This window comes from Chrysemys picta, chromosome 10 (genome assembly GCF_011386835.1).
Source record: "Chrysemys picta bellii isolate R12L10 chromosome 10, ASM1138683v2, whole genome shotgun sequence".
In the NCBI taxonomy this organism is placed as follows: Eukaryota; Metazoa; Chordata; order Testudines; family Emydidae; genus Chrysemys; species Chrysemys picta.
The window spans coordinates 42,548,313-42,562,853 of NC_088800.1; the positions used below are offsets into that span (position 1 = coordinate 42,548,313).

General features: G+C 57.0%; 1 protein-coding gene across 11 annotated transcripts in view; it reads right to left on the reverse strand.

The window, feature by feature from the left end:
- Positions 1–7,744: 7,744 nt before the first annotated feature.
- The window catches only part of AP3B2 (adaptor related protein complex 3 subunit beta 2), a 60,479-nt gene continuing 53,682 nt past the window's right edge, over positions 7,745–14,541 (reverse strand). For all 11 annotated transcript variants that reach the window (XM_005280971.4, XM_008166776.4, XM_065559676.1 and 8 more), the window contains 2 exons: positions 9,036–9,174; positions 7,745–8,393 (listed from right to left, as the gene is read on the reverse strand). In XM_005280971.4, the coding sequence (XP_005281028.2) occupies positions 8,243–8,393; positions 9,036–9,174 (290 nt within the window). In that variant the 3' untranslated portion in view covers positions 7,745–8,242. The remainder of the gene's footprint in view (positions 8,394–9,035; positions 9,175–14,541) is intronic.

Genomic DNA, 14,541 nt, shown 5'->3' on the forward strand with positions numbered 1-14,541 from the left:
GAGCTGATCACAGAACCGTGGAAGCCATGGTCATGGTGCAGCTTTTGGATCTCATTCATTCTGGAGCTTTTCCCCCTGAGCTAATCCTTTCTGGGCAGATCCCAAGCTGCTCTTTCCCCACCTTGCCTGCTAGATCACCCAGAGGACGCTAATAGATCACTGCAGAGCACAGAGCCCTACCCCCCATCATGTGAGAGAAGAAGATGGGCCCAGCAGCTGTGTTCCCCTGGGCTGTGCCTGCTCAGAGCTCGGGGCATTTTACAAGAGAAGCCAGAGCAGGGTAGGTCAGCTCTTGGATGAGAAAACTCAGGTTCTGTTAGAAATTAAGTAGCTGATTCAATAGGTGGTGCTGTGTCCTCTGTGTCCGTACTGTGCTAGTACTCCAGGGTGAGGCTAGGGGGCACTATGCAGTGGAAAGAACTTATACTTTGGAATTGACAAAAAAGTGAGGCTGAGACTGAGGTGTAGTCATTATAGGTCTTGGGAGACAGTGACGTTTTAGCCTAATTCATATTCCTCTTTCCTAAAATTCCCTCTGCAGTTTCAGTTGGAATGTGGGATTCTTCTTCACTTCCTGTCCTAAACTGTTGTGTTGTGTGAGCTGTGGAATTGACTAGCGGGATGGAAAACATGATTATTATCATGATCTTCCAGCTCACACCGCTCATTTTTCTTTTTAACTTTTTTTTTAAAAACTTTAAACAAAATTACAAACCATCAAACAGCTTGAAAGATTATTCTTCCTGAACTGCAGGTATTCCAGCATTTTGTCAGCTTTCAGAAAAAAAAAGTTGTCAAAGACCTTGTCCATTTTAGTTTGTTTCATTTTCTTTCCTAGATAACTCTTCAGGGGAGTTGGGGACATTACTGAATTATTCCAAGCTAGGATTTCTCTCTCTTTTGGACAATCTCTCTCTCTATCCCTGTCTTAGCCAGGTTTTAGACAGCTGCCTCTTAGACTTAAGACCTGCCAATTGTTGGTACAGAGCAGACAATCCAAAGCATATTAGACCAGCCTGCTCAAAATCCAGAGGGTAATAAATACAGAGCCCAGATAAGAAAACATAGCTTATGTGGAGCAGCTACCTCAGAATTAAGTCAGACGTCCTCTGAGATTAGACAAGACAATCAGTGACAGAGGAAAGCTCGGCATCTATCTGAGCACCAAAATAAGGGGCTGGCCTTTCAAAGAGCACTTTGTGTGGTGAACAATTTTGAAAATCAGACCATTGGTGTCACACTGGGAGCTGAGCACATGGGAGATCTGCCCCTTATTTGGGAGCCTACCTGGGTGCTGAGCTCCTTGAAAGGCAAACCCCACATGTTACTGGTTTATCCCACAGAGCATGTAACAGTAACAGACTGTTGGCCTGTGCTCATTAAAGCCTCCCCTGAATTCTGCTGTTTGAGGCTACGGAGCAAAGGGGCAGGTTCCAAAGCACTGTGCTTTCTTGGTATTTGTTCTGCAGGACGAAGAAGTGCACGTGAGGTGCCCCAGGAATAAAGGCCCTTTAACACCATTAATTCCTTGCGGCTCTGGCCTAAGATCTTGGTGGGGATCATACACTCTCAATCCCTCCCAGCCATTTCATGACCCACTTGTGGCCCCAGGATCCAGGGGTCTTCGCTCCAGCTTCCTTTAAGAGATGATCTCTCCTCCTAGCAGCATCCCTTCCCTGTTGGAGTCACAGAGTGAGCTGCCATTCTGTCCTCTCTTCTCCAGGAATTTTCCATTGCTGGCTTTTTCAAGGATATCAAGTTCAGCGCTAAGCCGCCCACCCATGCTTTGTATCAAGTACTTCGGCGCGTGCATGGAGGGTGTTTTGCATCCTTTAGCTTTAGCATGCAGCATTCTCTGCTGGCCTGAGTCTGTTGGGATGCCGGCCACAGAGACAGTGAGGCTCTCTTTTCTCTCCTGCTGGTTAATTGCCAGGCACACTTAGGGCCTGATTATACGTACACTTGCAGGGAGATAACTAGGGCTGGGCTACACCCCCACTGGAAGTAAATCCGTTTTATTTCACATCTTTTGTTGTTTCAGTGAAAGTCTCTCTGTGTGGACACCCTTATTTTGGATGAAGACTGTCCTATTTGACTTTAATCTTTCTTTTTTAGATACCAATTGAAATAGGCCACTCTTAGTCCAAAATAGGTATCCAGTCCACCCAGGGACCTGCCCCCAAATAACAAAAGGTGTGAGATAAAACTGGCTGAGGATGTGTCTACAGACAGAGATGCCCTAGTTTCACGTCAGGTGGGCTTTTAAGATGATTTAGGTAAATCTGTGCAAAAGGTTGTGTGGATGCTTGTATTTCAATTTAACTAGATTTATCTTGGATTAGCTTCAGTTGATTAAGAACAGGTATCAAGTATCAGAGGGGTAGCCGTGTTAGTCTGGATCTGTAAAAAGCAACAGAGAGTCCTGTGGCATCTTTAAGACTAACAGATGTATTGGAGCATAAGCTTTCGTGGGTGAATGCCCACTTCGTCGGATGCATGTTGATTAAGAACAGGTGTAAGCTAAACCAAAGCTAGCCCCTCTTAAATCATATCATCCATACCGGAGTGTGCAGTGGTTTAATTAAACCAGTTTAATTAAGGTAGGGTATAGACAAGACTTTGTTATTATGGTACATGTTTGTGGGCAGACCAGTCCTTAGAAGACCACTGTATTTTCAGGCTCCCCCACCCATAGTACATCCTCCACCCAATAAGCTCCCCATAGTATCATATTGTGCAGGATTACACAAGAAATGGTGCCATGGAGCACTTGCCCACCATCAGGAGGATTGGAGTCCACCCGCTTTGCAGTAGCTTTAATACCTATTTAACGCCAATGCCTTGGCAATGTGTGGGAGAATGGGTCTCTTTGTTAAGGCATTAACACACCTTACTTTCCGTTTAGGAGTAAAAGGACTCCAAGACACAGCCCCTGGATGCCCTCCAGCAAAACCAGGGACGGGCTTGAGGTTTCAAAACCAAAGTCCTAGCTATTTATCTGTTAAAAATAATAAGAAAACCCTTCTAAGCCCTATTGATCTCTGGCGCTCTGCCTGCACTCCTGCCAACGTCCCGCTGAGGCAGGGCTGTGCTAGTATTCCCATTACACCGGGGCCTAGGGAGACTAACTTACCCAAGGCCACACAGGAAGTCTGTGGGGAGCAGAGACTTGGCCCTGGGGCTCCCAAGTCCTAGGTTAGCACCCTACCCACTGGCCCATCCTTCCTCTCTAGACAGATGATAAATGAACTCAAAAGGGCAAAGGACAGCATAGCACTGAATTCGAGGCCCCCAGATCTGCAGCTAACGGATACTACTAACGGGTTTCTGCAAGGAAACAGTATTAAATCTGTCCCGTGTGTGCACCTGGCCAACACTGAGCTACCTGAAATTGTGTACACTTCACTGGGTGCCAGCCCTGTGCCTCAGGGAAATAGCCATGCTCATCCCCCTGTAGTATGATTCCATTTCCCAGGATGCCTACAACAGCTCTTCCTTGGGGAAAAAGACTTGTGTGGTGTCTGGTGGTTTGGCACCCGCCTGGGGCTTGGGCCACCTGGGATCAGTGCCCTGCTCTGCTTCAGACTTGCTGCCTGTGTGAGCTTGTGAAAGTCACAATCTCTCTGTGCCTCAATTTCCCATCTGTGAAGCAGGGCTAATAATCCTTCCTTCATCTAAAGAATTGCTGCTGGGGGCAGATACAGCCTCCGCCTGGGTGTTTGCAACAAGGCCCTGATCACAGAGGGGGCCTCTCGCTGTTACTGGAATAGAAACCAACAGTCATGACCATTAATAGGGAATAAGCAGCTCCCCTGAGCCGGTGAAAGCCCAGAGCAGGCTGGCTCCATGGCGCTCTGGCATGTGGGGGGGAGCTGAGCCCCTTGTCAGGAACTCCATGTACACCAGGGAACTAGCCAGGTTCTTGAAATAAAGGGTTTCAAACCCAAATCTCTGGCCTGGTTGCAGGCCACGTGGCCATGCTGGCCGGCCCAGGGAGCTGGCTCTGAAAGCCACCTGCTCTGGTGGGCTGGGCTGGATCCTGGGTGGGCACTGAGTGACCCACACCCCTGGGGGGCACAGTATGGCCCTGCAGATGCATTGCCTTCTCCTCCCCTGCTGGGCACCCAGATGCAGGCATGCTAGACAAGATTCGGCTGTGAGGGCTCTTGTTTCTTACAGCATCTCGGCTTAGTCCTTAGCCCAACTGGGAGAGGCTGATAACTCCAGTAAGTGGCCCTGCCTGCACCCAGAGTCTCTCAGGCCTGCAGAGTCTGTGCTGATCACTCCAGCTGGCTGCAGCCTTTGCTCAGCTTCCCCGTTAATCCTGGCCTGGCTAGGGGGCAGGCAGGCCTCCTTCAAGCTGGATACACCTTCACTACCTTGGGCTCCCTGCAGGCTTCTGGGTCAGCCCTCGGTCTGGGCCTGATTCAGCTGTGGGAGCTCCCTGTCATGTGGCTGTGCTAACTGTCCCCAGCTGTGGCGGAGAGCTGAGCCAGGCACAGGTGGGGCTGGACCAGAAAGAGCCCTGTCAGCCTGGGACACGCTGCCTCTGCCCTTCTCCGGGTCTGCCCCACCCTGTGTCTGGCGCCTGTATTAGGTCGTGAGCCCTTCAGGGCAACACCTGACACAGGAGGCGCCTGAGCTGTTGGGGTCACTTCCGTAATACAAATAATAATAAACTCCTCTGGGATGGGGCTCCAAGGTGCTGTGGCCACACACGCAATCAAATCACTCCGGCTGTCCCCTTGCGGCTCGCCAGAGCCAGCCATCGCAGCCCTGGCAGCCGCAGCTCTGGGCAGTGTCCAGATGCCAGTTTTTGCCTGTGGAGGGCAGGGAGCTGTGTAGCACAGGCCTTGGTCTGATGAGGAGGAACGTTGCTGCGCTGCAGCAGGTCATGTTCCCGGCACAGACATCAGCTGTGGCTGGGAGACCCTCCGGGTCCTTCAAGCCGACCGACTGTTTCACAGTACCACCCCGGGGTGACTGACCACTACACCCCATGATCCCCCAGCCCAGGCCAGTCCTCCCACCCAGCAGGGCTGCTGCGCCCTGAAACCACGAGGGGTGGGGAGAGGAGCAACAGGCGCACTGGCCGTTACCCAAAGGCCGCAGGGTGCACCAAAGAAACCTGCCTATGCCCAGCCAAACCATCCCCTGGAAGAAATGAGGGCATCAGCCCCAGGGCCCACAGACACAGCATCCCGGAGAACAGCTGCAGGTACTGGGGGAGAGGCGCGGTGTGTTTCCAGGCTGGGTTGGGGGCAGCAGGATGGGTCTGCTGCAGAGGGAACAGACGAAGGGAACTGCCATCCAGGCCCCTGGACGGGTGAGATCCTGGGGGCTCTGGGGAATGCAGTCCCTTGCTCAAGAGTCTGGTTGAAAGCTGCTGCAAGGGCACCTGTAGGGTATGGTTTAGCGCAGGAGTCGGCAGCCTTTCAGAAGTGGTGTGCCGAGTCTTCATTTATTCACTCTAATTTAAGGTTTCGCGTGCCAGTAATACATTTTAACGTTTTTAGATGGTCTCTTTCTCTAAGTCTATAATATATAACTAAACTATTGTTGTATGTAAAGTAAGGAAGGTTTTTAAAATGTTTAAGAAGCTTCATTTAAAATTAAATTATAATGCAGAGCCCCCCGGACCGGTGGCCAGGACCCGGGCAGTGTGAGTGCCACTGAAAATCAGCTTGTGTGCTGCCTTCAACACGCATGCCATAGGTTGCCTATCCCTGGTCTAGTGGTTAGAGCGGGGAACTGGGCTCTGTGACCATGGGTGAGTCCCAGCCCATCTGTGCCTTAGTTTCCCCATCTTTGTAAAGGACGTGCATTCCCTCAGTGGGAGGAGCCAAATGCGGGTGTTGTTATAACACAGTGAGGGCTGTAGCTAAGTTCAGAGTCCCAGCACATGTTAGTCTGGGTGCTAATGGGCTTGGGCCTTGCTTCGCCCTCAGGGCCCAAGGCCAGCCCACAGGTTGGTGTCATGGCCAAAGGCCAAGTCACCACAGGAGCCACCTGGCCTGCCAGGCAGTGAGGGAAGCAGGAGCTTTCTCCCATGGGCACAACTCCCACAGCCAGCCCGTCCCCAAGTGTGAGATGGGCAGGGAGGCTGGGCCAGGGCCAGGAGCTGGCACCTGACTGGTCTGTGCCAATGTTTGTTGGTGGCAGGGGGTTTGCATCTGGGCGGAGGCAGTACTATCGTGGAGGTGGCCACAGGCTGCTGTGGAGAAGGATGTCCTTGGCTGCAGCCCAGCAGGGCATCCCTTCCTGCAGTGCACCTCAGCCCAGTGCCAGAGCGTCAGTTCTTGGCCTTTCTCCTGAGCCAGCCAGGGAAGGCCCAGGGCAGTGGGGAAGCCTGTGATGTGGACACTCAGCACTGAGCTGAGGTGAAGGATTCCCTGTCCCACTGCCAACCTCCTGGGAACATGCTGGGGGCACTGTAAGCCCATGCCTGCCTGGTGCCCACACTTGAGAGCCCCTAAGAAAGGGCCCAGGCTCCCCCCAGCTTCATGGGGCAGGGTTGGTTCGAGATGCTGAGCTGGGCCCAAGTTGGCTGGCACCTCACCATGGGTGCTGACTGCCCAGCCCCCCCACACTGCACCACCATACTCCCGTACGTGGTGCTGAAGAAGACTAGCAGCAGATCCACAAATCTTCCCCTTCCAGGGGGATGTCCTCCAGCTCCACCCGCAGGATGATTAGCCTCGCCCCTTGGCTGCAGCTGGGCAACAGGTATCACGCCATCGAGTGGCCTCCAGAGGGAGTGGCCCACAAGCTGTCCCAGAGTGCCAGGAGGGACTGAGGCCAGGCTGGCTGAGCGGGACCTGGGCAGGGTGAGCTGGAGTTTGGTTGAGCTGGGCCCTTCATTTGGCCCCATGGAGATCTCTGTAGTGGGGGGCTGCTCCCTGGTGAAGAATGGGGCCCTTGCTGCAGCCTGCTGTTAATGGGGATTCCCTGCGCCCTGTGCGGAGCTGCCATGTAGGGTCACAGCGTGGTGCTAAGAGGCTACTAGCCTGCTCCCCAGAGGCAGCTGCAGCATGGGGGGAGGTGCCCTTGGTGTATGGGTGGCAAGTTAAGTGGCTATGTCAGTGAGTGGGGCTAGCAAACACAAGGGCTCTACCCATCACCCCCGTCCTGAGCTCTGCAGTGCCAAGGCCTCACTTCCCCACTGCATTCCTGCCCCTCCCTCCCAGGGCCCCACTCTGCAGGCCTGACCGCTGCACTGGCGGGGGGGAGGCAGGGCTGGGCCAAGGCCGGGACAGGGCTCTTCAGAGCAGAAAGCGCAGAGAACCCTTCCCTATGCACAGGGAGGCCTGCGGACTCTTCCATCTCCTCTTGGCAGAAGGGCTAATACTGCCCCAAAGCGCCATCACCTGTGGGGAGCATTGAGCTGGGGCTGGCTGCCCCCTTCCTACCCTCTGCAAGCCCAGGGGAGGCAGCAGAGGGGCTCTCTGGACCTTCCCTCCCCTCCTGTGCTAGGCTCACTCCAAGCAGCATGGTATTTCCATGGCGTCTCTCCTCCAGGGTGTTTGCCAGCCGGGCCCCAGACGCTGGATCTCACAAATCGGGACCCTAAGGCCCCCACCCGCTCCCATAGCAAGGCTTAGACTGGGGCCTGCATTGCAGGGCCAGCTGCCAGCCCCAGCTGGGACGGGAGAGGCTGCCGGGCTTGAGTGGGACGGGCACCTGGGCAGACCCACCGGGGGCTGGAGGAGTAATTCCACACACAAGGCAGAGCTGGGCAGCGGGACAGTTTCCAAGGGATTGTATTGAGGTTCCTGGTCATAATAAATAGAGCTACAGTGAGACCGGCACGGAGCGACTTCACGGCACGGAGCCCAAGGCTACACTGCCAGGGCGCCAGCAGGGCTTGCCGTCCATTGGCTGCTGCCCTGGTACCCACCCCCGAGCTCAGCAGCCTTCATCTGCTCCCCTCCCTCACCCACTGCTCCTCAGGGACGCAGCCAGGTCTCGGGGGGAACAAAAACCTCCAGGGCAGTGGCTTTGCGCCGGGAGTGGGGGTGGGGGGAGAAGGGGGCTAAGGACAGCAGGGAGCACCCTGTCCCAGTTCCCAAGCCGCAGAAAGGGGTGGGAGGAGCAGGTCTGTCTATCACTGCTGCCAGCCAATGGAGAGGGGGCTGAGATGTGGACAACAGAAGGTGTGTGTGTGTGGGAAATCTTGGTGGGGGGATGGGCAGGGTGCTGTTCAGAGGCTGCGGGGGAATGGGGAGGAGCAGCAGCCTCCTGGTCACTGTGCCAAGGCCTGGCTAACATCCTGCACCAGCATGGTGCCAATCACCATCTTCTCACTGTTGACAGTTAGGTGGGCCCTGGCTCCTTCCTTCCACTCCAAGGTGATGAGGACGAGGCTCCCGCTGGTCACCGTCTTGGCAGCGAACCTGCCCATGGGAAAGGAGGGGGCATGAAGGCGCTGTCCTAGGGCAACACCCAGCTCATCCCCAGGGCTGTAGCCCAGTGCCGGGAGAGGTGGCCCTGAAGCAGATAGCCTGTGCCTCAGCACTGGGTCTCTAGCCATCCCTTCTGCCTGCGTAGCACCGGAAGGGGCACAGTTGGGGCAGGGACTTCCCGCTAATGGCTGCTCCATTCACCCACCTGCTGTGGCCAGACCTGCCGACCACAGAGCTACCTTGCAAACCACAGGAGAGCTGGGTCGCAGCCTGGAGCCCCTGTCCGGGCAAGGGACTGCCACAAGCAGCATGCCAGTGTCACATCCACTTTACAACAGTGTCCCCTGGTACTAATCTAGCCCAGGAACTGGCAGCCAAAGGCACCAGGAGCCGGCAGGTCCCAGAGCAGCACGGACAGGTCCCAGAGCGGGTGAATGCAAGGCACTGAGTAGAACATGGACCCGCCCCAGCCAGTGCCTGCCTGTTTCCCAATGGGGCAACAGGGGCTCTGGCCACAGCCCCTCTGTAACCCACAGCTCCTCGGTGCGGTGCTGTCTCCCCCAAGGGATGGCCGGCTGCTCCTTTCAGCTCCAGCAGTTGGGACTTGTGTGTGTAGATCGGGGTCCCCCGCACCTGTACTCATTGTCTGCTCCGCAGGGCACGCGGCTGACGTTGGCGGCTGCCGTCACTCGCTGGACGATCGTGTGGTCACTCTGGCATTTGTCCGGCAGTGTCAGCTTCTCCGTGATCTCACTCATTCCTGTCAGCTTGCCTGGAAAGGGGATTGGAGGGGGGTCAGCCTGGGGCAGCTCTGCAAAGGGTTGGGTGGAGCTATCCATGCAGCTAATCCGGTTTAAAGGATGGACATGGACAGGGCTGCATCCAGCCCCCTGAGACAAGCACCTTCCCTGATTTGAATGGCAGGGCTGAGCTGCCCGAGGACCCTCCCTGCAGCGGCTGGCAGAGGTAGGGCTGGGCCTTTGGCAACAAGGACGAAAACCATGCGGGGTGGGGTGGAGGGGAACAAACCGGTGCCAGGGACCAGTTCACGCAGGACTCTTCAAGACACCAGGTCCACCCAGCATTTGAGGACCCAGGTGAGCTCCTTCTGCTTGGGCCAGTACTACCCCAATAGATTCTCCTGCAAGAACATGGCTAGTGGTTCAGGCGATGACCTGGCTCGGAGTCAGGTGGGGGTAGCTGTCTGGGTCAGTGTCAGGCTCTCTAAGCCTGCAGAGTAGTGCCGGGCAGGGCCAATGGGCTGGCTCTAGTGGCACTGTAACAAGCTCCTGTTGTGCCTTGCTGCTTACATCAAACATCAGAGGCTCAGGAATAGTGTGTGCTAACTATACATGCGCCAGACCTAAGGGCACACCCTGCTGCTCCAGCTGGTTTCTAACACACAACACAGTGAGTGCCACTAGAAGGCCCACAAATTATTTAAAGGGACACTACCCTATTCCTATGCATTACATCAATGGGACAAGAGCCAGGAGGGCTGCAGAGTGCCTGTTCACAGGGGTGGGGCGAGATAGTCCCTTGGAGGCTCCTCCCAATTCACCCCAAGCCCTGGGGTCCTAAAAGGCCTGAACCCCCCCCCCAGAGCACTTCATGCACTGGCTGGGGGGTGGTCACACTCTCCCCAGGGCAGACCAGTTCCCCTTGCCCAGCCCATGCTGGTTCTGACGTTGGGCTGGGCCTCCTGCACTGGCTGGCCTCAACCTGTTATTGAATGAAGTCAGAAAGCTGAAACCCGTCCGGGTCTCCCCGTGTGAACTCATCCCTGGGACGGCTGTTTGTAGTGGGGAGCTTTGCTGCAGGCTCCGATCCCACTGAACTGTAACTGCACCTCGGAGATTGCTCTAACACTGCACAAGAAATGGCTCAAAGGCCATTAGCTTCACTGGAGCTTGTGCAACCATGTCCTGCAGGCACTGTCCATTGTGTGTGAAGGGGGGAGGGGAGCAGACATTCCCTCCTTCACCTGCTAACAGGGCTCCAGGGCTCTCTACCCTGGGCCCAAGTCAAACGATCATCATTAAACCAGTGCAGGGTGGCTGTGAAACGCTCCCATTCCAAGTGAGCAGCGTTGTACCATGGGCCCTTCTTGTCCAGCCTCCTGCAATAGCCACCAGCAGCTCCTCACGTGGAAGGCAACCCCCGCAACACACTGAGCCAGCTGCCCACTGCTGTCCAGCAGGACGGGAGTTCTGCCCCGGCCCCGCAGTGCTCGGCTTAGCCCCTACCGCTGCAGGAGGTCTGACCTTAGCCTGCCGGCAGCAGAGCCAGCCGTGGCACTATTGGCCACAAACCCATTTGGTTCAGGAGAAAAAGCTAGAAGTAGTTAAATATCTTGAGCTTGGCTACAGCCAGCTACTGAAAGGGCGGGGCCCAGCTGGCACAATGGGGTGACATGAGGCTGGACTTGCCCTAGGGAGACAAATGTGGCAGCCTAAGGGAACTGGCAGGAGCCCCCTCGCTCGTTTCACCTAGTCCAGCGCTAATGCTAGGGCCCAATCCGGCACTGGCCCCAGAAGAGGGGCTGGACAGGGCAGCAGGCCTTTTCCATTGCATACGACTAGGATTCTGACATCACCCAGCAAGTCCTGCCTTTGGAGAGAGGCAAACCCCTTCCCAGTGAGGGGGTGGGAATGCGAGGGGCTAACAAGCCTAGTGGGCCAGTAGAACAGTGCAGGCAGCCAGCCCCAGGCAGGAGCTGCCAAACAAAGGCCTGGGGAGTCCAGCTCCAGCCTGCTGGACTGGGGCAGGCCCGAGGGGGTGATGCTTGCAGTGTCAAGGCTGGTGGGGAATTGATCATTAGGGGGCATTGCTGTAAAGCTGCCTCCAGCAATCACCTCAAGAACCATGAGACTCAGCTCTGGTAGAGGCTGCACTGGGCCTGGGCACACATACCCATGGATGCAGCTGCAGTGGGAGGCGGACTGGCACAGGGTGAGGACTATACACGGAGGACGGAAACCCCTCTATGTCCTACCACGGCTCTCTGAGTTGCGGACCGCCCAGAACCTCAGCACCAATGAAATGAATCTCCTCTAGCTCCCCACTCTTCTCTCTGTGCCCCTGTACCCCCAACACCAGCCGCTCTGGAGCTCTGCCCACGACCCAGTTTGGATCACCCCACCCTCCACCCCATGATCCAGCTGGCAGGGCCATGCTTCAGCAAAGGGCCTCTCCCTTTACCAAGCAGAAAGAGCCTGGGAATGCACGTCAGCAGCTTCCCTGTTGCCATGCTGGTATGGAAACCCGAGGGATGCTGGCTTCCAGTGTGGTACCCTGGCAGGTGGGATTGGGGGGGATGGCCAAGCCCCTCCTGCAATTTGCAGACAGACCACCCTGGGTGCCCTGGGTGCCGGGCATGTAAAGCTTCATGTTGATTGGGGGTCCTGACATTGCACTGATGGTGCAGAGCAATGGTGCACCATAATGGCAGCACAGGTATGAGAGGTTGTGGCTTTACCACCTGTCACCAAGAGAGAGCGCCAAGAAACACCTATTGGAATTTAACCCTTTTGTGTCATGGGCTCCCCTTCATCTGCCTCCACGGGAGCTCCCTGCTGCTAGAGCATGGTGCCTAACTGGGTGCAGCAGGGGAGGGAAGATCCCTCTGCCACCAAACCTTTCCCATCCCCAGTCTGGGGATTGTGGAATAGTCACCTGAGCTCCCCTCGCCTGCAGCTCTCAGGATCTGGCTGGGACCTGAGCATGGCCGCTGTAATGCAGCCAGTCAGGCAGGCACTGGGGGGGTCCTGGCCAGCCAAATGAGTTCCTGGGATTGCCAGGCAGATTCTGCAGCCTCAGGAGGTTCAAATCTGACCGCAGAGCTTCCCCTATCCCCAGCCTGGGCCCGTCCCAGCGAGCACTCAGAGCTGATCTGTAACCTGTTTCCAGGTGAGCCATTAGACAGGAGTAGCCCTCGAGGCCACTTTGGGCACAAATCCTCCACCTTCCCCACCCTCTCTGAGCCGGGCTCTGGGGATGGTTGGGCCCGAGGCGTGTTACGGCACTCAGAATAGGCGCAGGTGCATGCCACAGTCACGGCCTGGTATGGCCAGCTCACAGTGCTGAGGGCTTGTGTTTAGGGTAAGGATGCTGCCAGGCAGCCCGCACTGGGACGCCAGGGACCCAGTGCCTGAGTGCAGTTCCAAAAGCTGCAATGCAGGAGGGCGGCTGGTCAAACACTCGTGCCAGATGCTGGCTGCTCCTCTGAACCTTGGGGGGCTGCAGAGTGTGGCTGGGAGCATCCCCAGTGCAGGCTCGGGGGGCAGATGGGAATTGGGAATCCTACCAGGGCAGTGTCTCGGTGGCATCTGAGCATGTCTGCTTTCCCAGCCATTTACATACCCATACCGGGATTGGGGACTGAACCTGGCACCTGAGCACCAAGAGCCAGGCCTCGGCCTAGAGGACTGACTCCAATAGGCTCAGCCCAGAGGGCAAGCCATGACCACACACACAGCCACTCCCATACGGACCCAGGGGAGTCACCAGGAGAGTCCAGAACCACGAGGGACAGTGAGGTAGGGAGACAGGCCAGCACCCAGGGTCCAGACCAGGCAGGGCAGGGAGTGGGGGCAGGCTGCACATTAACACGGAGCTATCCTAAGCCGGCGCGGGAGGAAGATGCGAGCCCTGTGGAGGGAGGGGAGGCGGCAGAGCAGTGGCTGGGCACACCTAGAGGAGGAGGGGCAGTGAGTGTAGATAGGGCTATCATACGTCCGGGTTTCCCTGGACATGTCCGGCTTTTCGCTCTTTAAATAGTCATTCGGGGGGGATTTCTAAAAATCTAAAAATATCTGGGATTTCCCCCTGGTCGGCTATTTATCGACTGAAAAGCGCCTGACAGGGCAGCAGAGCGCCGCTTGCACTGGGGCCTCGGCAGCCAAAGCCCCTTCCCGGCTCCCCCCATCCCCTGCAGCTGTAGCACACCGTCCGGCAGCGCTGGGGGGCGGGGCTGTGCGCCTGTGAGGGAACGCAGCGGCAGGGCCGGCAGCGGCGGCCAGAGCCCCTCCCCCGCTTCCCCCCTCCTCCACAGCCTCAGCACGCCGCTCAGCAGTGCTCGGGCGGGGCGGGATGCTCCTTGGGGCGCAGAGCCAGACACCTGCTCTAAGCCGAGCGGCACGGTAAGGGGGCCGGGGAATTGGAGAAGGGGGGCAGACAGGGAGCGGGGGGGGGTTGGATGTCGGGAGTTTGGGGGGGGCTGTCAGGGGGGCAGGGGTGTGGAGAGGGGTTGGGACAGTCAGGGACAGGGAGCAGGGGGGCTTAGATGGGTCGGGGGTTCTGGGGGTGCTGTCAGGGGGTGGGAAGTGGAAGGGAGTGGCTAGGGGGCGGGGCTATCCCCCAATGGAGTGTCCTCTTTTTTGAAAGTTCAGATATGGCAACCCTAGTGTAGAGCCAGGGTGGAGGAGACGGTGACGCATGGTGAGAACGGCAGGGTGGGGGGAAGTGACCTGAGCAGCGGGAGATGGGGGTGGGAGAGGAGCTGGCCAAGGGCACCCGCCCGTAGCCCCCCGAGGAGCTGCAACCCCACGCTTAGCCTGGATACTGCAATTCAGGCTGCAGCTGCCCTGGTCTGATGCGGCAGAGCAGCCTGTGGAGCCGACAGCACCAGCATGCACTGACACTGCCTCAGGAGCCCTGCACCCGCAGAGACACGTCCCAGTATGCAATGCTCTGCTTGGTTCAGTCACCCTCTGCTCATACCAGGGTGGCCCATTGCATACTGGGAGCATGTTGTCTGATCCCAGACAGCCCCCCGGAGAAGAGACCCCCAATATGACGGGCCCACACCATGACCTGCTCGATGAGGCCTTCTGGATTCTGCCTGATGCTCCTTACTGCTGGGGGAGCTCCGTGGGGCCCTGGGAACCCGTCTCCTCCTGAGCCCTCTGGCGGTGCTGCGCCACATCCTCCCCCCTCCCCCCGCCTCAATCTCCAAGGCCAGGCCCTAGGCTGGGGAGGGGGCTAAAACAGTGCTAGCTTGCTGATCTAGAGAGCAGCTCACAGCCATGGACTCACTATGGGGCTGGCAGCAGAGCTGATGCTAAGGCTGGTAGAGGGAGTGGGGGAGGTAAGGGGGCAGCAGCTTCTCCTCCTCTGGGAGTCGCTCCCGGAGCTGCGA